This window comes from Ranitomeya imitator, chromosome 3, assembly GCF_032444005.1.
Source record: "Ranitomeya imitator isolate aRanImi1 chromosome 3, aRanImi1.pri, whole genome shotgun sequence".
Lineage (NCBI taxonomy): Eukaryota > Metazoa > Chordata > Amphibia > Anura > Dendrobatidae > Ranitomeya > Ranitomeya imitator.
The window spans coordinates 708,428,387-708,455,988 of NC_091284.1; the positions used below are offsets into that span (position 1 = coordinate 708,428,387).

At 41.3% G+C, this 27,602-nt stretch overlaps 1 protein-coding gene across 4 annotated transcripts in view; it reads right to left on the reverse strand.

Annotated features, from left to right (window-relative positions):
• The window catches only part of SCN8A (sodium voltage-gated channel alpha subunit 8), a 295,986-nt gene that overhangs the window by 109,905 nt on the left and 158,479 nt on the right, over positions 1-27,602 (reverse strand). For 3 of the 4 annotated variants that reach the window (XM_069758642.1, XM_069758644.1, XM_069758643.1), the window contains exons 1-2: positions 7,638-7,720; positions 6,496-6,624 (exon numbers count right to left, since the gene is read on the reverse strand). In XM_069758642.1, the coding sequence (XP_069614743.1) occupies positions 6,496-6,624; positions 7,638-7,717 (209 nt within the window). In that variant the 5' untranslated portion in view covers positions 7,718-7,720. Of the gene's footprint in view, positions 1-6,495; positions 6,625-7,637; positions 7,728-11,485; positions 11,605-27,602 lie in introns of those variants that run through there. The other variant, XM_069758645.1, reaches the window with a different exon arrangement.

Sequence of the window (27,602 nt, forward strand, 5' to 3'; positions counted from 1 at the left end):
TCTGCCCTCAACAGGGCAGACAAAGTACACCTGCGCCGGAGCAGCAGCATGAAGACAAGAAGAGGACGTCATTGTAAGAAGATGGGAGACCCCGGACCGCGACGCCCATCGGACCCGGACCGCATCGGGACCGCCCCTGGGTGAGTATAATCTAACCTCTTTTTCTCATTTTTCAGGATACATCGGGGGCTTATCTACAGCATTACAGAATGCTGCAGATAAGCCCCTGATGCCGGTGGGCTTAGCTCACCTTATAGTTTGGGGGTGACAGGTTCCCTTTAAGTGTTAGAAACATGCCAAAGAATAGGAAATCAGAAAGGGGCTAACACTTTTTCACACAACTGTATATATTTGGGAATCATACTCTTTTGATTAATTAGAAGATATGCAGGGATGTTTTTTTTGTAGAATAGGGTTTTTTGTTACAGAAAATAGCACTTTAGTGTTGAATTAAAATTACATTAAAATATTGTGTTTTTATGAATATGTAGGATTACGTGATTGGTTCACTAACTGAAATGTAGCCGTAACTTCTGCTGTCTTTATGCCACCCAAGTGAACTTATTTTCAGTAACAGGAATGTCCAGACTTATACAATATTTATTTTATTGTAGCTTACTGTAAATAGGTTCAGAAAGGTGCCCTGATTAATTACTTGATATCCAGCTATAGGGAATAAAGCTTTGATTTTCTGATACAGATCACCAAATCTGCTGCATTTACCTAGAGTAAAAGGAATTGTCTAAAATTAGTCCTCCTGCGCTTCAGTCATGCTGTAGAATCAAAGCTGCCTCTAACAGCCATGGAAGACCGCTTAGGGCCGGCAAAGCAACCATACTGCTGGCCCAAACTATAAATCTCCAGAAGTGCACTGCCCACCAGCAAGGAAGGAAGCCGGGGGTGGAGAGTGGTGCAGTTCTAAACATAAATATTCCTTAGTATTAAAAGGCACAAATTCACGCTATGTCATAAGGCTTAAGGTTTTTTTTAGTAATTGTGTGTAGATGGGTAGCTTTTAAATGAATATAGGTGGTGTGTATGTTTAAGACAATGCTTTTCCAATTTTTTGTTTTTAGATTTTTTTTAAAGGAAAAATGTCCCTTTTATTCCAAATAAAAACGTGGTCCCAAAGGTGCACTTCTGAGTACTCTAAGGATATCTTTCCTCAAAAGAAGTAAAAAACTGTCTCAAAGAAGCCACATTGAAAATGCCGTATAAGCCTATGAATATTTGATGGATTGTACATAGGGTAATACAGATGTGACTAGTGTAATGCTGCCATTGGACACTGCACAGCCATGTTGAGTGTCAACAAAGCATGAAGTGGTTGTCCACTACTCGTAAACCCCAAATCAATCAGTACAGGGCCCAATAAAATCTTAAAACAATCTATACTCATCTTGCAGCACCGTTCCAATGAAGTCGGAGCTGCTATTCATAGCGGTTCACGTGACACTGTTGTGTTACATGACATCATGTGACTGAGGCAGCCTATCAGCGCTGCAGTTCATCAGTATTCCATCAGAGCGGGCGTCAGAGTTTCCATCATAATCCCCGAATAACAGGATTCCAAAGGAAACCCCAATGGCCTCATGATAGTGGATGATTAGTTATTATTATGAGGCTGACAGATTCACGCTGCACACTCTCTGATCACGGTCTTAGCAGTGATCTTTTTCAGATATGCACAAAAGTCCATAAAAAATAGAGAGAGCACTATATGTATGTGTGAACCTGGCAGCAGGAGGTCGGTGGCTGCTGATTGGCTTCCATGGTCACATGACACAACAATGACGCAGAGACCACCAGGAATAACAGTACCTAGAAGGGTGCCACTGCAGTAGGCGAGTACAGATTGTTTCTATTTTCTATGGGCCCTTGAAGTGATTAAAGGAAATCTGTCAGTAGCACCAACCCACTTAAGCCGTCTATATGGGTATGTAAGTTATAAAAAGTTGAATAAAATAACACTTTGATAGCTGCAATCCGATATCTTATTCCAGATAAATCCACATTTGTTCTAATATGTAAATGAACTATTAAGATCTATGGGCGGGACACAGATCTCCCAGAGAATCTGCCTCCAGCACTTTATTTTTAAATAAAAAGGGGCGTTACCAGTGTGAGAATGCAATGGCTGACAGTCTGCTCCCCTGATCTACATGTCTCACACTGATGACTGAGACTTTCATGTACAATAAGCTCTGGAGGCAGATTCATAGAGAGATCTATGCCCATAGATCTTAACAACTCATTTGCATATTAACAAAAATATGGATTTCTCAGGAATTAAGATATGAAATCACAGATATAATTTAATTCAACTTCCTATGACCTGTGTGCCCATATAAATGATTAAGAGAATTAACCCTACTGACAAATTCCCTTCAAGCTGGGGGTGCCCCGTAGTGGACAACCCCTTTAAAGGAAACCTGTCACCCCCGGGCTTATTAAAGGAAAAGAGCCACCTTCTGCAGCACTAAGGCTGCATTCTGTGAAGGTGGCATGTTTATTATCCCTAGCAAAGCTGAAATAATGAGTTTTATACATTTCCCCATACCTTTATTGAGTCAGGGAGGTATGTTTTCTCCCCCTGACTCAACCGCCTCGCAGCCGTCCATCATGCCCCTTTCCTCCTGGTGCCGCCGCCTCCTCTCTTTGTCGTGACGTCACCGGTGCCTTCGTGTAGTGGAGGCCCCAGATCCCTCGCCGCAGTGTGTTATGATGTATTCACACTGCGGGGCTAGGAATCTGGTGCCTGCGCAGTGAAGGTCACCGTGCTCCATTGAAGATAGTGCAGATGTCACACGAGATTTGTGAAGTCTCGCAAGACTTTGGCACTATCTTCAATGGAGCACGGTGACCCGCTCCACTGCACAGGCGCCAGATTCCTAGCCTCGCAGTGTGAATACATCATAACACACTGCGGGCGGGATCTGGGGCCTCAGCTACACGAAGGCACCGGTGACGTCATGACAAAGAGAGGAGGCGGCGCTCGGAGGAGAGAGGGGATGATGAATGGCTGCGAGGCGGTTGAGTCAGGGGGAGAAAACATACCTCCCTGACTCAATAGAGGTATGGGGAAATTTATAAAAGTTGTTATTTCAACGTTCCTATGGATAATAAACATAAGAGCCACCTTCACAGAATGCAGCCTTAGTGCTGCAGAAGGTGGCTCTTTTCCTTTAATAAGCCCGGGGGAAGGGGGGGGGGGTGACAGGTTCCCTTTAAGCAATTTGTGTTAGATTTATGTTTGAGATGCTGGTATTCACACTAAGTATAAAATAAATGTATATGTGATCCTTTTTGCTGGGAACCCCTCAGATATCTGATTTCAGAACTGACCTGCAATGTTTCTGATCATTTTGTTTCATATCATTTGCATACTATACTGTTTATATCACTTTAGTTTTTTGGCACATAGTCATTGGACTTCCGGATGCTGCTTGGCCGTTCGACATTTTATGACTCCATCATTAACAACAAGTTTGTTTACTATGAATGGAGATTAATGTTACAAATACAGTAGTCTATTAGTGTATGCACAAAAGAAGTCATGACATTACAGCAAAGAAACACTATGGATCTGTATTAGGACTATCTCCAAAAAAGGTATTAAAATGGTTGCACAATGAAGTCATCTTAGAACATTATAATTCTTATTATCTTACAAAATCCTGTCTGCACATTTAAGATACGCAGTAATATTACGTATATTTTTCTAAAGCTATGTACACACAACGCCTTTTTCAGGTGTCTTCTGCCAGAGAAACCGGATGAAACACCTATCAGAAAGTGCTCAAAAGAACAAAAAGCAATTTTTAAAAATCTAAAACGATTTTCACTGGAAATATTTAGTCTTTTGAACGTGTTTAACAGCGTCAGGTTTCTAAAAAATATCAAGTGGTTAAAAGAAGTAGCGGTTTAATACTTGGCACTTTAACCCCTTCACGACCTTTCGTCGTACATTTAAATCAAAGGATGCACTCCGAGTCCACATCTTTGCCCCAACACGATGACTGGTTTAATCAGCCATTATGTGCCTTTAACAGACGCGGGTGGAACGGTGCTCTGCCTGAGCTGTTAACCAGTTAAATCCCCCTGTCAATCATCAACAGCGGGATTTAACACACGCTGGCAGGAAGCACGTCATTTATTCCGCCCATCAGACCCCTATCAAGTGATCGCGGGGCGCTGATGGGTTGTCATGACCTCCGAGGGTTTGTTGAAGACACCTGTGTCTGTCATTATCATCCACCTGTGGACGCCAGCCAGTGGCCACAATTTCTGTAATGCATTAGCAATTATATGTATAGCACAGGCCATCGGAAGATCGCAGTTATAAGTTTTCCAAGTCAGTAATAAAAAGTTTTTAAAAATATGACAAAAGGAAAAAAAACCCTCAAAATTCCAAATCCCCCCCTTTTGCCCCATTAAAAATAAAATAATTACAAAAACTACACATAATTATTATCGTTGCATTCAAAAATGTCTGTTCTGTCAAACTATAAAATAAATTAATCCGATTGGTAAAAGGTGCAACGAGAAAAAAAAAAAAATGCTTGAAATGCACTTTTTTTGTCATCCGCAATATTGCAATAAAACGCAATAAGAGGCGATAAAAATGTAGTATCTACACCATAATGGTATCAATAAAAACAACGGCTCAGGGAGCAAAAAATAGGAGCTCACACAGCCCCATATACCAAAAAATGGAAATATTACAGGTCTCTGAAAATTGTAAATTGTATTTTTTTAAATTTCACAATTTTGTAATTTTTCACTACTTAAATAAAACAAATCTATACATGTTTGGTATCTGCATACTCGTACTGACCTGGAGAATTATATTGCCAGGTCAGTTTTACCATATAGTGAACATGGTAAAAAAAAAAAAAATCCAAAAAACAATTATGTAACTGCACTTTTTTTTTGAAATTTTAACACATTTGGATTTTTTTTCCGAATTTCCAGTGCATCACGTGATAAAACGAATGTTATTATTCAATGGCTATGAGGATGTAAAAATAAAAAAGTTATGGCTCTTGTAATAAGGGTAGGAAAAGAAGAAAGCGCAAACACAGAAAACCACGAGGTCATGAAGGGGTTAAAATACAAGGCAATAAGATCCAAAGACTCCAAAATAATGCCAAAATGTCTTTTGCCATCGTTTTAGGTTAAAAAAAAAAAAATGCTAGTTTTTCATTTCTTCAAGGAGAGAAAAAAAACACCAGAAAACTACAGTACAAAAAAAGTCATAAAAACTATGGGAAAACTCTTAAAAGAAACGCTGGCGACCTAAACCATTGGAAAAGCGCTCAAGAAACGGCTGAAAAAGTGTCACAAATGACGTTTTAGGAAAACAAATGCCAGAGTTCCCTGAACAATCTTCCACATAAAAAAAAACAGCGTCTTCGCCTCAGTTTAAAAGACGTTGTGTGCACACAACCTAAGAAAAAGAAATATCTCAGCAAAGATTCCTGGAAAAAGAACCCAAGGCTTAATTTATCCTATTTTTAGCTTCATAAACTATTGCTTTTTGTGGTAATGATGATAAAAATTGATCTCCTGTAGAATAAGGTTTACTTTTCCGATTACGTCTTTTATTTCTGAGATCAACCATCAATGATAGAAGGCTTGGACACTGGATTGAGGTTAGTAAAGATAATATTATTATTTAGGGGCTTCTCCCGCAAATATACGGCATAGATCTGTAGCAGAATGACATAAATTGAGTGCTACAACAACAGGGATAAATTCACTTTCGGCTTTGTTGAAGAAATGTGAAATCCGCTTCATTAATGTGAAAGTGGTTGTTTTGGAGACATACTGTATACATGGATTTCTACACATCCCAATGACATGAATGAAACAGTTGTAAAAATGCCTGCAACAAAATCGTGTGTGAATTAATTCTAAGTGCAAAAATGTTTCACTACATGCAAATCCCAGAGGGCATGTCCATGTTTAGCCTTTGCCAATTAACAAGGTTACAAATGTATAATGATTTCTGTTTGTTGTAAGGAGTTAAGAAATTACCGTCAGGTAGATGCTAGCTACTTCCTGTTCTGCCAGGCAATGACCTCTGCTGGCTCAGTGTGATCACAGACCGCTCCTGCGAGAGATTCTCCTGCTTCTGGTGAAATCACGTTGACATAGCAGTTCCTTCTTTTCCACTCTGCTCTATCACTGTGGCGTCACTGCCGATGTCATGTTTATTGACAACCGGCTCCCTGCTGCCTAACTGCGGGGAGCTGACTGTCAATCAGCATGGCGTCTGCAGTGTTGCCCCGTCAGAAGAGCAAACCGGAAGAAGGAGAGCTGCTCTGTTGATCTGATGTCACCAGAAGCTGGAAACTCACCAGCAGGGACACTTTGTGCCCTGACGATTGGCTTCTATAATTTGTAGACTATATCTGACCAGCTCCTGGAGTTGACTGCAGCATTGAATTCTACGACCATAAGTAAGAAGTAGACTGAAATAATGAAACTTACGCCATCATGATGACGCTGAAATCTAACCAGTTCCATGGATCTCGCAAAAATGTAAAGCCGTCTATACAAAAACCTCTTGCAATGATTTTCACAAGTGATTCAAATGTATAAATTCCAGTGAAAGTGTACCTGCGAAGAACAAACATCAGCCGGTCAATGCTTTAGCAACCTCATAATTAGCGCAAGTAAAAGCAAGATTAGAAAGGCAGAAATTGTAATTAAGGTTGCTTCTATTGGAATGTTTTCGACATGGTCAGACTTCCTGAAATAGTCTCAGGGCTTACTGTCATCCCCCCTCCATATAAAGCAATTGAAAACCACAATGTTGCCCTTTGTGCACATCGTAAAATTTAGGGTGCGAACCTCCGCTGTGAGGCAGGGGTAAGTTAAGGGACAGTTTTCACCATTTAATTAGTCTCTATCTACCAACAGTACATTTACACACCCTTTCATCCCTTCCCGTATAGGGAGTTTGAGGATAGAAGGGACAGTCGACGGTGAGCGGGGGCGCCATTGTGCAGGTTTAGGGTGCCAACCTCCGCTGTTAGGTAGGGTGCTGACGAGCGATAGGCAACTAGGGATAGGCACCTCCCTACGTCTTTTCTATACAAGTACAACATTTCTTGGGTGATGGTTTTGTGTGCACTAATTTTTAATTAAGTTAAGTTAATAAAGGTCTTTTTTAATCTTGGGGTTATTCTGTGATCAGTCCTCCTGGCCTTTTAAGAGTGTCTGTCAGTATATTATATAACTTTCTGGAGCAAATGTTTCCACTAAAACTGTCGTCGTTGCCCCTAGCAAGCAATCAGAACAAACTTTTCATTCCCCTCACCACAATCACTACAGCACTTTAAGAAATTAAAGCTGCGCCGTGATTGGTTGCTATGGGTAAAAAAAATGTATTTCTTTTGGACAGTTTAGATGCATCTGCTCTATTGTCTTCACTAACAACAAGTATTTCCACAAAATTGTCATTTATACTCCTAAGATGTCTTCTTGCCTGTAAAATTAATTGTCCCAAGTAGACAAGCACTGACAGAAAATCAGATTCTATAAAAGCAGAAGCACCATAAAACATGTCTAATGAGCACCACGTATACATGCAGGCTACGTAATGCATTGATGGTGACAGACATACTTACTCCACTTGCTTAGACCAGTCTGGGGGATTACTAAAAGTCATGAATACGCAGTTGGTCAAAATAGTGCACATAATGATCATGCTAAATACTGTGCAATGTTGTCAAGGAAAGAGCAGAAATTGGGGGAAAAGATAAAAAAAAAAGATTACACAATTCAACACTACAATGCTATACATGCTTTATGCTTGTGTTACGTGACAATCACGGGTCATCTTGGCAGTAACCTAACCCTGACCCAATCTGTAAGTTAAAAAAGTAGAATTATCTAACGTCAATGCAAATCAATAGAAAGAGCATTTTGGTGATAGATAATGACAACTGGTATGGACATTATCTATTGGTCTGGTTGAGGGGCATTTTTATTAAGTTAAAGAAGCACTCCTCCTCCTGTCCAAGTTTTTATCCTCTTAATATATTGCAGTCATCATATTATACAGAACTGTGTTCTTACAATTGCTCATTCTGACTTTCTACCCAGCTAATTTATCTCTTCCCCATTAGATCTAGGACATCACGTAATTAAAAACTGACCAGCTGGATCCTTCTAAGCTCTGTATAGAATCAGGAGGTCAATTTGTCCTGCATGAGTCATAAGTCAGGGCAAAAGTCCAGGGAGAGGAGGGAGCAGCTGGGTCAGGAGGTGAAGAGGAGAATGATAAATCCAGGGATGAGAGACTTCCTATTTCTACACAGAGAAAAGAGAAGAATTAGCTGGGTAGAAAGAGAACATGAGCAATTGTAAGTGCACAATGCTATATAATATGATGATTGCAATATATTAGGAGGATAAATATTTTCATGGGAGGAGTGCTTGTTTAATAAACATGACTGCTATCTTCCAAAAATCTTAAATGGAGCAGAGAACAGACACAACCCATGAGCAGATGTGGTGCTGTTGCAGAAAGGAAGCCATTGTTTGTTTGTTTTACTTATGGACAACCCGCTTTAACCCCTAGACACTTTTTTCATTCTTCAGTCTACAGTATTATTGCTTCTTTCTTTGAGATGTAGTTTTAATTGACACCATTTTTTTTATCATATAATGTACTGAAAAACAGGGACAAAATTCAAAGAGGGATGAAATGATAAAAAAAAATCCCTAGAATTTCTCCTTGTTTTTTGGGGGATTTTTTTTTACAGAATTCACTATTGTATAGGATAAAAATGACCCTGACACATACGGTAATTCTCATTGGCAGTACGATTATGGTGATGCCAAACTTGCATAAATATTTTAAGAATTAAAGGGAACCTGACAGCTTCCCCAGAGGCCCCAAACCACCACCATATATATATATATATATATATATATATATATATATATATATATCTCTATCTTTACACTCTTCCTGTCAAGCCCATTTTATTGTCTTACTAAGTACTGCATATTAAAAAAAAAAAATATTTTATAATTCTGGTGGCGATATGAAAAATTAGTGGGTGAGGGAGCTGTTTTCCATAGACTAATCCTCCAACTAATCATGTTATTACACCCCTTACATATATAAATATATGGTGGCGTTTGAGGGGGTCTGGGAAAGTTTTGAGGTTCACTTTTAAACTTTTTTTCTACTCTAATTTTAGTCTACCTAGGATCATAACCTGTGATCCAACTAAATATTAAGGCTTTGTTCACAAGTTGCATTTTTGCATACTACCACATGTATGATGAGCTGTACCAGCAGCCCCAATGTGCGTTTAGCATGAGCTGCCTCGAGCCTATAGGAAGGAAGGGGCTGCAGGTACAGCTCATCATACAGGCGGGAGTATGGGTCTTATACATATGATCATACCTATCACTCTTCGGCTAGTGGATGTAGTACCTTGTATAGATGTGCTCCTTCCCTCTAGTTAAGGATCATTATTGTCCGGTTATATTTTTACACTGTTATTAACAATAGAGGAGACATTTATGAATGTTGTGTGCGCACTCAGTATACATGGATTGTACTACATTGGTTGTCCTCCCATTGATGCTATGACGGCACAAAGCCCTTTATGCATTCATATAATGATAATCATGATTACATGTTGATAGAGGGGCCCACTATTATCCCACCCACGTATATTACTGATTATCTGCTGTCCTAAACACCTGAGCCTTTTTTATTTTGACTTTTACGATTTCTTTGTTATATCTATTTATGCTTTGTATTGATAAAATAAACTTTTTTGATCTTATTACATATTGGTGGACTTGGACTCCATGTTTTGTGTAGGAATAGCATGTCACTTCTTTCAGCGTTTTTTCACCCATAGGAAACAATGGATAAGTACAAGTGCGCAGCGGAAAAAACGCAGGCATCAGTATTTGCTGTGTTTTGGGGGCAAGAATCTAAGTTAAATCAGCAAAGAGACAGAAAAAAACACAGCAATAAAAACTCAGCAAAAACCTGCTTTTTGTAAGCAGATTAAAAGCAGCTTAAAATTAGCATTGAAAAAAACGTACCAAAAAAGCAAAATGTGAACAAAGCAGTATTGCAGTATCCAGGGAAACTGCTGGTTTCCGTAGATAATCTTCACTAAAGTACCAAGATGGCAGTGACTAGGGTTTTCAGCAGGTCCACAGGTGTTGTGTTAAGGATTGATGAGAAGCTGCTCATGCAGAAGTTGAACGCTTCTATCCTATACTGTGGTTGGACAATCGGTTAATCGCAGGACCTAGACCTCCAAAGATTAACAAGGCATTTAAAGGGACCCCTGACCTTATGCGCAGCTTGTTTGACACCCATGCTCTACTCAATGTCCCGGGGTCCAATTCTGAGTTTCCTCCTTTGCTCCCAGTGTCTGTTATCGTCTCAGCTCTGACTTCAAGTCAGAAGTGTTGCAGCCAATCAGTGAGCTCAGCGGCTCTGCCCGAATAGACCGCACAAGCCGCTCAAAGCCAATGAGATCACTGATTAGCTGCAGTGCTGACGTCACATCAACAGACATTAGTAGAAGCGGTGGAGACTTAGAGCTGGACCTGTGGAAGAAGAGTAAAGCAGAGTTTGCTTTTATCAAATTGTGCCTGGGGAAGAGATTTTCTGAAAATGGAAAATTTCTTTAAGGGCCAATATATCTACTACATAATTGTCTAATTCTGTCTGTCTGTAACGGAAATCCCGCGTCGCTGATTGGTCGCGCCAGCCACCCGCGACCAATCAGCGACAGGCGCAGTCCGGCCGCGAATTTGCGCGGGATTTGAACCACGCTTCGCTGATTGGTCGCTCCCGGCCGGCTGCGAGCAATCAGTGATATTGGCGCGGGATTTGAACCATGCTTCGCTGATTCGTTCAGTTGTATTAAGTTCCATGAGCAATAAAATTTAATGATAATATATATATATTTTACCCAGAAAATCCTGTGTATTCATTGCATTATTCTTAAATCTTCATAAATAAACTACATACATATTCTAGAATACCCGATGCATTAGAATCGGGCCACCATCTAGTAAAATGGTAAATAGAAGTTTAGTTACACCTTAAACCATAATGCTTGTTGAGATGAGATATGGTGTGTTCACTCTTACATGTTCTTCCATTTGGTTAAGGACTTCGAACAAAATCAATATAATATTATGACACGCTATCAAACCTCCTTGACGGAGTACAATTCACATCACATCCACATATATATACACAGCATAATCATATCGTAACAAGAGTATCACATATTCATATTGGTCTGAATAGTTAATCATTTTGCGACACACATCTTGGTTGCTCCAAGAGTAAAGGTAAGGAAGAATAATTCTATAAATTAAAGGTACATTTTCCTATTTGCTGCCATGCTTATTTCGGTATTTTTGGCAGCTCATTAAACATTTTTACACTAACAACATCATTTATCTGAAAAAAGGATATGAATGTATCAAAATTTTAATAGCTATCTTCCTTAATAGGTTAAAAGGACTTAAAATATACAAGGCAGGCGTGGCACTAAATCTGAAGATTGTTTTTCCTTTGTTTAGTACTATAAAGGTCTGTGGGGGAAAAAGAGAGAGAGAGGAGAGTTAGTAAGTTACCAAACAATAGAAAATATTCAACAAGCTTACTATATACAGAGCTGCATCTGATATTACAGAAGACATTGGAAATATTTCATATCAAAATAGTATATCAATAGATATAAAAAAAGTGACTTCAGCATGTTTCAATGGGAAAAAAAATGAATCTTGTGTCGTTATCAAAGTCACATGCCAGCAGTAAAAACACCTTCTGGGTCCCCATCACAACTATTGAAAAAAAAACACATTACCAATACCTGACATGTCTTCGCATTCTCGCGCTTAGAGACTACCTGTCATCAGGTTAAGAGTTACCAGTTTATTTTATGCCCACCGCTACCCTCTTAGTATTTCCCTTTTTTTTCTTTCTAATACATCATACGGTTTCAGGGATATTTAAGTCTACTTTTTATGGTCTTTCCAAGGGGCCGTGGCTCACAGGATCATCTGGGTGACTGTTCTGCATGAGCACCACCACCTTCTTAACCCCTTCGCGCCATGCGCCGTACTAGTACTGCGCTGCCGGCACTGCATTAGTGCCAGCAGCAGTACTAGTACGGCGCATCGATCACCGCGGTCTCGCGCTGAGCGCCGCGGTGATCGGGTGCGGGTGTCAGCTGTATATGACAGCTGACACCCCGCAGCAATGCCCACGATCGGCGCTATCGCCGATCGCGGGCATTTAACCCCTCTGATGCCGCTGTCAGTAGTGACAGCGGCATAGAGGGGGATCGCGCAGGGACGGGGGCTCCCTGCGCTCTCCCACCGGAGCAACGCAATGAGATCGCGTTGCTCCGGTGACCCGGAAGGAGTCCCCGGATCCAAGATGGCCGCCGGACTCCTTCCGGGTCATGAAGTGACCTGGCTAGCCGGCGCCTGCTGAGAGCAGGCGCGCTGGAAGCCAGCTAAGCTGCCTGTCAGATCGTTGATCTGACAGTGTGCTATGCACAGTGTCAGATCAACGATCTGATCTAATACAGAGATGTCCCACCCTGGGACAATGTTAGAAAGTAAAAAAAAAAAAAAATAGAATGTGTAAAAAAAAATAAAAAAAAATCCCCAAATAAAAAAAAAAAAACATTTCCCAATAAATCCATTTATTTATGTAAAAAAAAAAAAAAAACAATAAATGTACACATATTTGGTATCGCCGCGTCCGTAACGACCCGCTCTATAAAACTATCCCACTAGTTAACCCCTTCAGTGAACACCGCAAAAAAAAAAAAAAACAAGGCAAAAAACAACGCCTTATTATCATACAGGCGAACAAAAAGTGGAATAACACGCGATCAAAACGACGGATATAAATAACCATGGTACCGCTGAAAACGTCATCTTGTCCCGCAAAAAAAAAGCCGCCATACAGCATCATCAGCAGAAAAATAAAAAAGTTATAGCTCTCAGAATAATGCGATGCAAAAAACAATTATTTTTTTATATAAAATAGTTTTTATTGTGTAAAAGCGCCAAAACATAAAAAAAATTACATAAATGAGGTATCGCTGTAATCGTACTGACCCGAAGAATAAAACTGCTTTATCCATTTTACCACACGTGGAACGGTATAAACGCCCCCCCTAAAAGAAATTCAGGAATTGCTGGTTTTTGTTCATTCCGCCTCCCAAAAATCGGAATAAAAAGCGATCAAAAAATGTCATCTGCCTGAAAATGTTACCAATAAAAACGTCAACTCATCCCGCAAAAAACAAGATCTCACATGACTCTGTGGGCCAAAATATGGATAAATTATAGCTCTCAAAATGTGGTGATGCAAAAACTATTTTTTGCAATAAAAAGCGTCTTTTAGTGTGTGACGGCTGCCAATCATAAAAATCCGCCAAAAAAACGCTATAAAAGTAAATCAAACCCCCCTTCATCACCCCCTTAGTTAGGGAAAAATAATAAAATGTAAAAAAATGTATTTATTTCCATTTTCCCATTAGTGCTAGGGTTAGTGCTAGGGTTAGTGCTAGGGTTAGGGCTAGGGTTAGGGCTAGGGTTAGGGCTAGGGTTAGGGCTAGGGTTAGGGCTAGGGCTAGGGTTAGGGTTGGGGTTAGGGTTTCAGTTATAATTGGGGGTTTCCACTGTTTAGGCACATCAGGGGCTCTCCAAACGCGACATGGCGTCCGATCTCAATTCCAGCCAATTCTGCTTTGAAAAAGTAAAACAGGGCTCCTTCCCTTCCGAGTTCTCCTGTGTGCCCAAACAGTGGTTCCCCCCAACATATGGGGTATCAGCGTTCTCAGGACAAGTTGGACAACAACTTTTGGGGTCCAATTTGTCCTGTTACCCTTGGGAAAATAAAAACATAGGGGATAAAATATCATTTTCGTGGAAAAAAAAAATATTTTTTATTTTCACGGCTCTGCGTTATAAACTGTAGTGAAACACTTGTTGGTTCGAAGCTCTCACAACACATCTAGATAAGTTCCTTTGGGGGTCTAGTTTCCAATATGGGGTCACTTGTGGGGGGTTTCTACTGTTTAGGTACATCAGGGGCTCTGCAAATGCAACATGACGCCTGCAGACCATTCCATCTAAGTCTGCATTTCAAATGGCGCTCCTTCCCTTTCGAGCTCTGCCGTGCACCCAAACAGTGGTTCCCCCCAACATATGGGGTATCAGCGTTCTTAGGACAAGTTGGACAACAACTTTTGGGGTCCAATTTGTCCTGTTACCCTTGGGAAAATAAAAACATAGGGGATAAAATATCATTTTCGTGGAAAAAAAAATATTTTTTATTTTCACGGCTCTGCGTTATAAACTGTAGTGAAGCACTTGTTGGTTCAAAGCTCTCACAACACATCTAGATAAGTTCCTTGGGGGGTCTAGTTTCCAATATGGGGTTACTTGTGGTGGGTTTCTACTGTTTAGGTACATCAGGGGCTCTGCAAATGCAACATGACACCTGCAGTCCATTCCATCTAAGTCTGCATTTCAAACGGTGCTCCTTCCCTTCCGAGCTCTGCCATGCACTCAAACGGTGGTTCCCCCCCACATGTGGGGTATCATCGTACTCAGGACAAATTGGACAATAACATTTGTGGTCCAATTTCTCCTGTTACCCTTGGGGAAAAAAAAATTGCGGGCTAAAACATCATTTTGTGGAAAGAAAAAATGATTTTTTAATTTTCACAATGCTACATTCTAAACTTTAGTGAAACAATTGGGGGTTAAAAGTGCTCACCACACATCTAGATAAGTTCATTAGGGGGTCTTCTTTCCAAAATGGGGTCACTTGTGGGGGGTTTCCACTGTTAAGGCACGTCAGGGGCTCTCCAAATGCGACATGGCGTCCGATCTCAATTCCAGCCAATTTTGCATTGAAAAGTCAAATGGCACTCCTTCCCTTCCGAGCTCTGCCATGCGCTCAAACAGTGGTTTATCCCCATATATGAAGTATCGACGTACTCAGGACAAATTGCACAACTTTTGGGGTACAATTTATCCTTTTACCCTTGGGAAAATAAAAAATTTGGGGCAAAAAGATCATTTTTTGTGAAAATTAATAAAAAATTTTGTTTTACGGCTCTACATTATAAACTTCTGTGAAGCACTTGGAGGTTCAAAGTGCTCACCACACATCTAGATTAGTTCCTTAGGGGGTCTACTTTCCAAAATGGTGTCACCTGTGGGGGTTTCCACTGTTTAGGCACATCAGGGGCTCTCCAATCGTGACATGGGCTCCGATCTCAATTCCAGCAAATCTTGCATTGAAAAGTCAAATAGCGCTCCTTCCCTTCCGAGCTCTGCCATGTGCCCAAACAGTGGTTTACCCCCACATATGGGGTATCGGCGTACTCAGGACAAATTGTACAACGACTTTTGTGGTCCAATTTCTCCTGTTACCCTTGATAAAATGAAACAAATTGGACCTGAAGTAAAAATTTTGTGAAAAAAAAGTTAAATGTTCAATTTTTTTAAACATTCAAAAAATTCCTGTGAAGCACCTGAAGGGTTAATAAACTTTTTGAATGTGGTTTTGAGTACCTTGAGGGGTGCAGTTTTTAGAATGGTGTCACTTTTGGGCATTTTCTGTCATACAGACCCCTCAAAGTCACTTCAAGTGTGAGGTGGTCCGTAAAAAAATGGTTTTGCAAATTTTGTTGCAAAAATGAGAAATCGCTGGTCAACTTTTAACCCTTATAACGTCCTAACAAAAAAAAATTATGTTTCCAAAATTGTGCTGATGTAAAGCAGACATGTTGGAAATGTTGTTTATTAACTATATTATGTGATATAACTCTCTAAGTTAAGGGCATAAAAACTAAGAGTTTGAAAATTGCTAAATTTTCATAATTTCCGACAAATTTTTGTTTTTTTCACAAATAAATGCAAGTCATATCGAAGAAGTTTTACCACTATCATGAAGTACAATATGTCACGAGAAAACAATGTCAGAATCACCAGGATCCGTTGAAGCGTTTCAGAGTTATAACCTCATAAAGTGACAGTGGTCAGAATTGTAAAAATTGGCCCTGTCACTTAGGTGAAAACAGGCTTTGGGGTGAAGGGGTTAAAGACCCTAAAATGAAGCACTAATTAAAAAAGTCTATATCTGCAGAATTATAAAAAAAAAGCACAAAAAAAAACTCAAGGGAGTAGTGGGAATAAAAGAAGAGCAAAATCTGACCACTCTGATCAGGTCCTCTTTAAGGTCGAATTCACAAATCAATATGTCGCAGTCCGAGAACAGACCACAATGCATGCACACACTGGTTTCCTGCCTGATGTATAGGAAACCCACAACTGTACAGCAGCAGATAATGGTGACAAAAGAGATCAGGGGAAGGAGGATATCGAAGGACATCAAAGCCGGAGCCTTATTATGTGTATTACCAGTATTAACAGTTTTGGAAAAAGACGAGAGATCAATCAGAATCCAGATTTCATTTTCAGGGTACTTTTCCCGCATTTAAATTCTACACTATGAGGTCCAATATTTCTATGATGATCATAAGAAGCCCCAAGTTCTTTAAGAATGAAAAAAGAAAACGTCACATGTGTGTAGATTCAACGTATACAAACAACTCAGCACAGGGCATTTTATGTCGAATTTGTCATATTTTTTATAAAATGCACAAGCAGATCGGCATTACAGCAACACACATATTGATCACGAAAAACCACTACCAAGACTTGAATGATGAAACATTAGCTTCGATAAACTGCACCTTACACAAGTACGGTAATATCTGAAGACAGTTCATTTTAGTTCAAATTGGACTTTATTCCCCATTATCTGCACCTCAGAGGCCGGGAAACATTTATCTTGCCCCTGAATTAAATTTGCATTGACTCGCTAATGTGGATTGCAAAATGTACTCAACAAATGCTTGTTCACATTTTCTGAAATTGTGGTAATGCCAAAGAATACATCATCTAAGTACAATGACTTTAAAATATCAGTATAGATAACAACTAGTGATGAGCGAGTGCGCTCGTTGCTCGGGTTTCCCCGAGCACGCTCAGTTGACCTCCGAGTATTTTTTACTGTTCGGAGATTTAGTTTTCATCGCAGCAGCTGAATGATTTTCAGTTACTAGCCAGGCTGAGTACATGTGGGGGTTGCCTGGTTGCTAGGGAATCCCCACATGTAATCAAGCAAGCAAGTAGCTGTAAATCATTCAGCTGAGGCGATGAAAACGAAATCTCCAAACACTAACAAATAATCGGAGACCACCGGAGTGTGCTCGGGAAAACCCGAGCAACGAGTACACTCGCTCATCACTAATAACAACTCAATCTAAATCTTACAAAGAAAAATATACCATATATACACTTACACTGATCTTCCAAAATATTAAAAACACCTGCCTATTATTGTGTAGTGTAGGTACCCTTTGGGTCGAGAAAACAGCTCTAACTCATACAGCAATGGACTCTACAAGACCTCTGAAGATGTCCCTTGGTATATGACACTAAGATAGTAGATCTTCAAAGTCCTGATATTTGAGAGGTAAAGCCTAGGACTTGCATTTTCAGCATGTGTTTAATCAGGTTGAGATATAAGATCCCTGAACTCTTTGTCATGCTTTTTTAAAACAATTATTGAATAGCTTTTCCATCAAGAGGCTGCTTGGGTCTGCAAAGATCTCAAACTAGAAGAGCTAGGCTTTCGTTAAAAACATGCTTCATTAAGCCTTGGGATTCCATGTTGCCGGGTCAATGGCTGTCCTTTCTTGGACCACGTTGCTGGGTATAAACTATAGAATTCTGGAAAATCCAGCAAAACTAGCATTTTGGAGAAGCTCTGACCTAGTTGACTTGCTATCATAATTTGAACCCTTGTCATCCTCACTCAGAACCTTACACATGCCCTTTTTTTTGCTTCCAGTACATCAGCTTAAAGAACTGACTGGTCACCTGCTGTTTAAAGTTGGCTATAGAAAGCATTCAAGGTATTAATTTGGCCTCCAAATTTCTTACATCCCAATCTGATCAAGCATCTGTGTAATTTGCTGAAAAAAGATTGTGAAGGTAAAAAAGACATAAGTGGCTGAAAAAATAGCTGAAAAAAATAGCTGAATAAAAAACTTCAAAAATCGCAATTCAACCACTCGATGTTCTTAATAGTTATATGCACAAGATAAAGAAAAAACACTTCCTTTGAAAATCAAAATCACACCTATTTTGATGACTTCATTATATGTACTGTATATGTGAAAAACCGGCATCGTGCCAACCCGCCTGATGTCACTATTACATCAGAGGGATCACACGGTACAGTCTTCACACTTACACCAACGTGAGTTTACGCACCCCCAGGGGACACATAAGGTCAGCTTGGCAAGGTTTTACCCTGTCCACATGGGCCCAGGAAGGTATAGGGAGTGAGAGGATGTGGCCCAAGCAGTCCCTGACATGGCTCCACAGTCACTCATAACCCTTATTGGCTGAGATGCCCCATTTACTAGCACCAGTGAAACAGCACCTGGTCAGCCCAGTAGGACTGCCACCAGTTTCTCATTAGATATAAGACCGGTCCATTAACGGGATTATATTGGGCCAGAAACCAGCCCTGGTAGCGTGGAAAGTTCAGCAGAGAACACGGATGTGTGTGTTCATAGATGGAGGTAAAAGAGCAAACCAAGGTTAAATTACCGTAGATACTCAAGTATAAGCCGACCCGAGTATAAGCCGAGACCCCTAATTTTGCAACATAAAACTGGGAAAACTTAATGACTTGAGTATAAGCCTAGGGTGGAAAATGCAGCAGCTACCGGTAAATGTCAAAAATAAAAATAGATACCAATAAAAGTAAAATTGATTGAGACATCAGTAGGTTAAGTGTTTTTGAATATCCATATTGAATCAGGAGCCCCAAATAATGCTCCATACAGTTCATGATGGGCCTCATAAGATGCTCCATACAAAATATGCCACATATAATGCTGCACAAATGCTGATTATGGCCCCATAAGACGCTCCATAGACACATTTGCCCCATATAATGCTCCACAAATGTTGATTATGGCCCCATAAGATGCTTCATAGACTATTATGCCCCCATATAATGCTGCACAAATGCTGATTATGGCCCCATAAGATGCTCCATACAGATATTTGCCCCATATAATGCTGCACAAATGCTGATTATGGCCCCATAAGTTGCTCCATGTAAAAATGTGCCACATATAATGCTTCACACAGTTCATTATGGCCCCATAAGATGATCCATATAAAAATGTGCCACATGTAATGCTGCTGCAATAAAAAAAAAAAAGACATACTCGCCTCTTGTTGCTGCCCGCTGCCCCTCAGCGTCCCGTCTCTCCACAGTGACTGTTCAGGCAGAGGGCGGCGCGCACACTAATACGTCATCGCACCCTCTGACCTGAACAGTCACTGCAGAGGACGTGGAAGACGTCGAGTGGCGGTGGAACGAGGAAAGGTGAATATGAAATACTCACCTTCTCCCGGCGCGGTCCCTGGCAGCTTCTCCTGGACAGATTATATGCGGAGTGGAGTCCATATTCATTACTTTAATGAGCGGTACCACGTGACCGCTGAACAGAGGAAGAGCTGTGGGCGCCGGAGACCATTGGACATGGAGGGACCGCACCAGGAGCGCCAGGAGCAGGTGAGTATGTGACAGTCGTCAATCCCCCTCACCCGCCAACTCCCCCGCCGACCATGACTCGAGTATAAGCCGAGAGGGGCACTTTCAGCCCAAATAAATGGGCTGAAAATCTCGGCTTATACTCAAGTATATACGATATATATTTAATCACCTTAAGGGCACACTACACAAACCACTATATACACAATGGTTATATATTTACAATGGTCAAATATGCAAATACAAATAGTGGTAGTGTAAATTATGCAGAAGATAACAGTGAGTTACCAGTCAGATGAAAAGCCAGGCTTGTGGGGGAGGGGCTGCCACTTAGGAGGCTGGTGGTCCCCTCTGTTCCTTCACTTCTACCCAACAGGCTCTCCATGCATGTGTCATGACTGTCACACAGCCGCGACACATGCAGCTGCGGAGCCGAACAGCTGATCAACCGGAGCGATCCAGGAAGTCGGGTTCCCTCTGCAGCTTATTCGGTCAGTGCTGTCGCTTGCCGAATAAGCTCTGACTCCATTAAATTCGCTCATCTCTAGTCATGACCTCCCTGGGGAAAAAAGCAATAGCACATCCATCCTTTAACTGAGCACTTAACCCCTTGGAATCACTCCCCTCCTGCCCCCTGGGTTGGACCTAAATCCCCTCCCCTTGCATCTAGCAGCTAAAAACTTCAAAACCTAAAATGGGTTATAACTCCTTAATGAACAGTCCTAGGGAGGCGGTTTGGGCGTCATCTGATCTGGCTAGGCTCCTGCTACGCATTGAGACCAAATATTGGCTCATACTAGCCATTCTAAGTATCTCCCCACGCTGGGCTGCTAGAAGAGATCAATCCCTGGAAGGCGTTTGGCCCATTTCAAATATCTCGAAAATCTATCCAATGTGTGGCTAGTATGATGAGCGAGTGTACTCGTTGCTCGGGTGACCTCCGAGTATTTATGACTGCTCGGAGATTTAGTTTTCATCTCGGCAGCTGAATGATTTACAGCTACTAGCCTGCTTGATTACATGTGGGGATTCCCCAGCAACCAGGCAACCCCCACATGTACTCAGCCTGGCTAGTAGTTGTAAATCATTCAGCTGCCGCGATGAAAACTAAATCTCCGAGCAGTCATAAATACTCGGAGGACACCCGAGCAACAAGTACACTTGCTCATCACTAGTGGCTACAACATAGGATAAGTCCATAGTCTCCTCATGAAATACCGTATATACTCGTGTATAAGCCGAGATTTTCAGCACATTTTTTGTGCTGAAAATGCCCCCCTCGGCTTATACACGAGTCATTGTCCAGAAAGCCGGTGGGGGAGGGGGAGCGGCGGTAGGATCCGGCTAACAGAAGACATCATACTCACCCTCCTCGCGCCATTGTTACATCTCCGTCACTGCATCTCCATCTCTGTCCCTGCATCCCCGTCCCGTCGCCAGCAGCTCTTCCTGTGCTGAGTGGTCAAGTGGTACTGCTCATTAAGGTAATGAATATGCACGTGTCTCCACTTCCATAGGCATGGAGCGCATATTCATTACCTTAATGAGCGGTACCACATGACCGCTCAGCACAGGAGAGCTGCGGCACTGGGACAACAGAGATGCAGCGATGGCGCGAGGAGAGTGAGTAGGTCGGGGGGCGTGAGCCATGCATACAATGATGAGAAGGGTGGTGAGCCATGTTTGACCGGGGGAGCCATGAATACAACAGGGGGAGCCATACATACCAGAACAGGATGGGGAGAGCCACACATAGCAGAACAGGACGGGGGAGCCACACATAGCAAGACAGGATGGAGGGAGCCACACATAGCAGGACAGGATGGAGGGAGCCACACACAGCAGGACAGGATGGGGAGACACACATACCAGGACAGAACGGGGGAGCCACACATACAAGGATAAAATGGGGGAGCCACATACCAGGACAGGACAGGGGAGCCACATACCAGGACAGCGATGGAGGGAGCCATGTATAGCAAGACAGGAATGAGGGGACAATGCATACCAGGCTTATACTCGAGTCAATAAGCTTACCCAGTTTTCCGTGGCAAAATTAAGATGCCTCGGCTTATACTCAGGTCGGTTTATACTCGAGTATATACGGTACTAGCTGTCTGAACAAGGCAGTTACACAGCATAGACTCCACAGGAGGTCTTCCCGTAGGAGCTTGGACATTAGCTATTGTGGCTGGACCACCTGCAGAACCAGGTGTCCTGTTGCAGCTACACATACTTTCAGGAGACACAGATACCAGATACCCACATTGTCTAAATACCTTGCATAAAATTATGCAAAACAAAGCCTAAAAAAAGAGGACAGCAAAGGAAACCAACTCCATATACTATCTAGAAAAATTAGGAGGAAAAGGGAGTACTTAGGTTAAAAAGAGTATTTTATTGTGAAAATTTAATAAGGTGTAACACACAGTAAAAATTACAACAGGATGACACGGAAGATCATGAGTATACCCCACGTAGCTGCCAGTATCACATAAATCAGGAAGGCATGCCATAATGAAAGTGCTAATATAGTGCAATAGTATGGTCTCATTGAATAAATCGTTATACAATAGCACTTCCCTGCAGCCAGCACCAAACAAAATGAGTAGCACTAAAGAAAAAAAAATGAAGTGCTAACCCAAAGTAACCATATAATCATCAAAGCAAATAGCTGTAAATGGCGCTTACCAGCAGCTAACACCAGAAAAGGGTGGATGGCACCAGAGGAATCCAACAGAGCCCCCGACATACTTTCAGGATTATAAACTGCCATTAAATCCCCCCATCCTTCACAGTAAATATTAAATTATCAGGGAGAATGTATACAAAAGACATGAATAACAAATATTAATAAACGTCCATAAGGTCACTATGATAATTCATACCCATCTTAAAATCCATAGAGCTTTTGTTTAACAGCAGCTTTCTCCAATTCCAATTCCAATTGCCAACCCGCTTAAGTCTTATTAACTCTATCTGCCCCAAAATAAAACGGAAAGAATCCAAACTAACGTGATGTATTTGTATGAAGAGTTTGGCTGTACCAGAAGTGAGTTTATTTTTAATTATTTCAGCAAGATGTTCGGAAACGCAGGATTTTAGTTTCTGTCCAATATATAATAAATTGCAAACAGTACAATTAATTGCATAAACCACAAATATCTAGTGCTGCAATTTGTGAAGGACTTGATGAAAAAAGAATGGTTCTACTCGACTGAGCGGATAACAGAGAGAGATGTTGTTTAAATAGATGCGGTTTTGATTTTAAAAGGAAGTGGGTTTTTTATCTCAAGCCTGTTGCGATTAAGACCATCGAGTGTTTTGCAATTTTTATATAAATAATAATATAAGTTTTTCATTCACCTATTTTTTCAGCCACTTTTGTCTTTTTTATTTCTTCTCAAATTTTTTCGCTGGAGCTAGTGATTAGACTCTGGATATGTAAATATATGACACAATGGATCTATATTCTACCAATATCCCTGTCCTATTTTGTTTCAGAAAAAAAGTCTGTTTGGCTGCTAAAGTCTTTGCATCAGATACCACAGGATACCATTAGAAGTTTTGTGGAGTCCATACCATGAGAAGTAGCACAAGGGTGATCCACAAAATAAGGCAGGTGGTCTCAATGTTATGGCTATGAAGATACATATATGGGTATGTATATATAGCGAATATAAAAAGTCTATCAACCCTGATAAAATGTCAGGTTTTGGTCATGCAAAAAAAATCATACCAAGAAAATTCTGAACTTTTTCCACCTTTAATGTCACCTATAATCTGTACATTTCAATTACAAAATAAACCAAAAACTTTTAGGGTGTAAAAAGAAAAATAACTAAAATAGCAATAACTGAAAAAGCTTGGTTACACAAAATAGTCACACCCTTAAAGTAATCATTTATGGAAGTACCATTTAAATTTGGGACAGCACTCAGTCTTCTAGGGTAGGAGTCTGTCAGCATAGCGTATCTAGATTTGCCATACGTTGTCCACTTCTCCTTGCAGTAGCGCCCCAAATCTGTAACAATGAGAGGCCATACCCTAAGCACAGTGCCTCTTCAGGTCAACCCATAGATTTTTCCATTTCATTCAGTTCTGGACTGTAGCAAGGCCATTCTGTTATTAATTTGAAGGTATGATTAGGCTACTTTCACACTTGCGTTTTTTGCAATCCGTCGTTTTGGGCAAAAAGCGGATCCTGCAAATGTGCTCGCAGGATGCGTTTTTTTTGCCCATAGACTTGAATTAGCGACGGATCGCCCCACGTCGCGTCCGTCGTGCAACGGATTCGTAGTGTTTTGGCGGACCATTGTCACAAAAAAACGTTCAATGTAACATCTTTTTGTCCGTCGCGTTCGCCATTTTCGACCGCACATGCGTGGCCGAAACTCAGCCCCCTCCTCGCCGGACTTCAGAATGGGCAGCGGATGCGTTGAAAAATTGCATCCGCTGCCCACGTCGTGCACAAATTTCACAACGTCCGTCGGTACGTCGGCCTGACGCATAGCGACGGACCAGTACAGACACAAGTGTGAAAGTAGCCTAAGGGTCATTGCTGTGCTAAAAAGTGAAATTCCTCTTCATCTTCAGCTTTTAAGCACAGGCTGAAGGTTTTGTTGCAAAATTAGTAACATAGTAACATAGTTATTAAGGTTGAAGGGAGACTTTAAGTCCACCTAGTTCAACCCATAGCCTAACCTAACATGCCCTAACATGTTGATCCAGAGGAAGGCAAAGAAAACCCATGTGGCAAAGAGTAAGGGTACTTTCACACTGGCGTTTTTTTTAATACGTCGCAATGCGTCGTTTAGGGGAAAAAACACATCCTGCAAAGTTGTTTGCAGGATGCGTTTTTGCCCCATAGAGTAACATTATCGACGCATTGCGACGTATTGACGCACGTCGCAACCGTCGTGCGACGGTTGCGCCGTGTTGTGGCGGACCGCCGGGAGCAAAAAACGTTAAATGTAAAGTTTTTTGCTCCAGACGGACCGATTTTTCCGACCGCGCATGCGCGGCCGGAACTCCGCCCCCACCTCCCCGCACCTCACAATGGGGCAGCAGATGCGCCGGAGAAATGCATCCGCTGCACCCATTGTGCGGCGCTAACAACGCTAGTGTCGGAATCTCGGCCCGACGCAATGCGACGGGCCGAATTCCGACGCTAGTGTGAAAGTACCCTAAGCTCCACCTTGGGGAAAAAAAATCCTTCCCGACTCCACATACAGCAATCAGACTAGTTCCCTAGATCAACACACTAACAAGGAATCTAGTATATATACCCTGTAACTTTATATACCCTGTAACCTTATACTTTTCAAGAAAGGCATCCAGTCCCCTCTTAAAGGGAACCTGTCACCTGAATTTGGCGGGACCAGTTTTGGGTCATATGGGCGGAGTTTTCAGGTGTTTGATTCACCCTTTCCTTACCCGCTGGCTGCATGCTGGCCGAAATATTGGATTGAAGTTCATTCTCTGTCCTCCGTAGTACACGCCTGCGCAAAGCAAGATGACCTTGCACAGGCGTGTACTACGGAGGAGAGAGAATGAACTTCAATCCAATATTGCGGCCAGCATGCAGCCAGCGGGTAAGGAAAGGGTGAATCAAACACCTGAAAACTCCGCCCATATGACCCAAAACTGGTCCCGCCAAATTCAGGTGACAGGTTCCCTTTAAATTTAAGTAATGAATCACTCATTACAACATCATACGGCAGAGAGTTCCATAGTCTCACTGCTCTTACAGTAAAGAACCCGCGTCTGTTATTATGCTTAAACCTTCTTTCCTCCAGACGTAGAGGATGCCCCTTTGTCCCTGTCTCAGGTCTATGATTAAAAAGATCATCAGAAAGGTCTTTGTACTGTCCCCTCATATATTTATACATTAAAATAAGATCACCCCTTAGCCTTTGTTTTTCCAAACTAAATAGCCCCAAGTGTAATAACCTATCTTGGTATTGCAGACCCCCCAGTCCTCTAATAACCTTGGTCGCTCTTCTCTGCCCCCGCTCCCGTTCAGCTATGTCTTTCTTATACACCGGAGACCAGAACTGTACACAGTTTTCTAAGTGTGGTCAAACTAGAGACTTGTATAGAGGTAAAATTATGTTCTCCTCATGAGCATCTATGCCTCTTTTAATGCATCCCATTATTGTATTTGCCTTTGTAGCAGCTGCCTGACACTGGCCACTAAATGTGAGTTTGTCATCCACCCATACACCCAGGTCTTTTCATTGAAGGTTTTGCCCAGAGTTTTAGAATTAAGCACATAGTTATACATCTTATTACTTCTACCCAAGTGCATGACCATACATTTATCCCCCAGAAAGCTCATTTGCCATTTATCAGCCCAAGCTTCTAGTTTACATAAATCATCCTGTAATATAAAATTGTCCTCCTCTGTATTGATTACCCTGCAGAGTTTAGTGTCATCTGCAAATATTGAAATTTCACTCTGTATGCCCCCTACAAGATCATTAATAAATATGTTAAAAAGAAGAGGGCCCAATACTGACCCCTGTGGTACCCCACTGCTAACCGCGACCCAGTCCGAGTGTGCTCCATTAATAACCACCCTTTGTTTCCTATCCCTGAGCCAGCTCTCAACCCACTTGCACATATTTTCCCCTATCCCCATTATTCTCATTTTATGTATCAACCTTTTGAGTGGCACCATATCAAAAGCTTTTGAAAAGTCCATATACACTACGTTCACTGGGTTCCCTTGGTCCAGTCCGGAACTTACCTCTTCATAGAAATTGATCAGATTAGTCTGATATGAACGGTCCCTAGTAAACCCGTGCTGATACTGGGTCATGAGGTTATTCCTCTTCAGATACTCCAGCATGGCATCCCTTAGAATGCCCTCCAGGATTTTACCCACAGTAGAGGTTAAGCTTACTGGCCTATAATTACCGAGTTCAGTGTTTGTCCATTTTTTGAATATTGGCACCATATTTGCTATAAGCCAGTCCTGTGGTACAGACCCTGTTATTATGGACTCTTTAAAGATTAAAAATAATAGTCTATCAATGACTGTACTTAATTCCTGCAGTACTCGGGGGTGTATCCCATCCGGGCCCGGAGATTTGTCAATTTTAGTGATTTTTAGACGCTGCCATACTTCCTGTTGGGTTAAGCAGGTGATACTTAATAGGGATTTTTTGTTATCACTGATCATATTATCTGCCATGGAATTTTCTTGTGTAAATACTGATGAAAAAAAGTCATTTAGCATATTGGCTTTTTCCTCATCCTCATCCACCATTTCACCCAGACTATTTTTAAGGGAGCCAACACTATCATTTTTTAGTTTCTTACTATTTACGTAGTTAAAGAATATTTTGGAATTATTTTTACTCTCCCTGGCAATGAGTCTCTCTGTCTCAATCTTTGCTGCCTTGATTTGCTTTTTACAGAATTTATTTAATTTTCTGTATTTATTTAATGCCTCATCACTACCTACTTCCTTTAATTCTCTAAATGCTTTCTTTTTGTCCCTTATTGCGCCCCTTACAGCTCTATTTAGCCATATTGGTTTCCTCCTATTTCTAGTATGTTTATTCCCATACGGTATATACTGTGCACAGGTCCTATCCAGGATGCCAATAAACGTCTCCCATTTTCTTTGTATATTTTTATGTCTCAGGATATCATCCCGATTAATTGCACCAAGATCATCTCTCATCCTTTGGAAATTTGCCCTCCTGAAGTTTAGTGTCCTTGTCACCCCTCTAATACACATCTTATTAAAGGATACATGAAAACTTATTGTGTTGTGATCATATTCCCCAAGTGACCCCAAATCCTTATATTTGATATGCTGTCTGGCCTGTTGGTTAATATTAGGTCTAGCAGTGTGTTGTGAATTCTGTTGTCGAGCTCCCTCCTGTGGTCGTGAATGGTA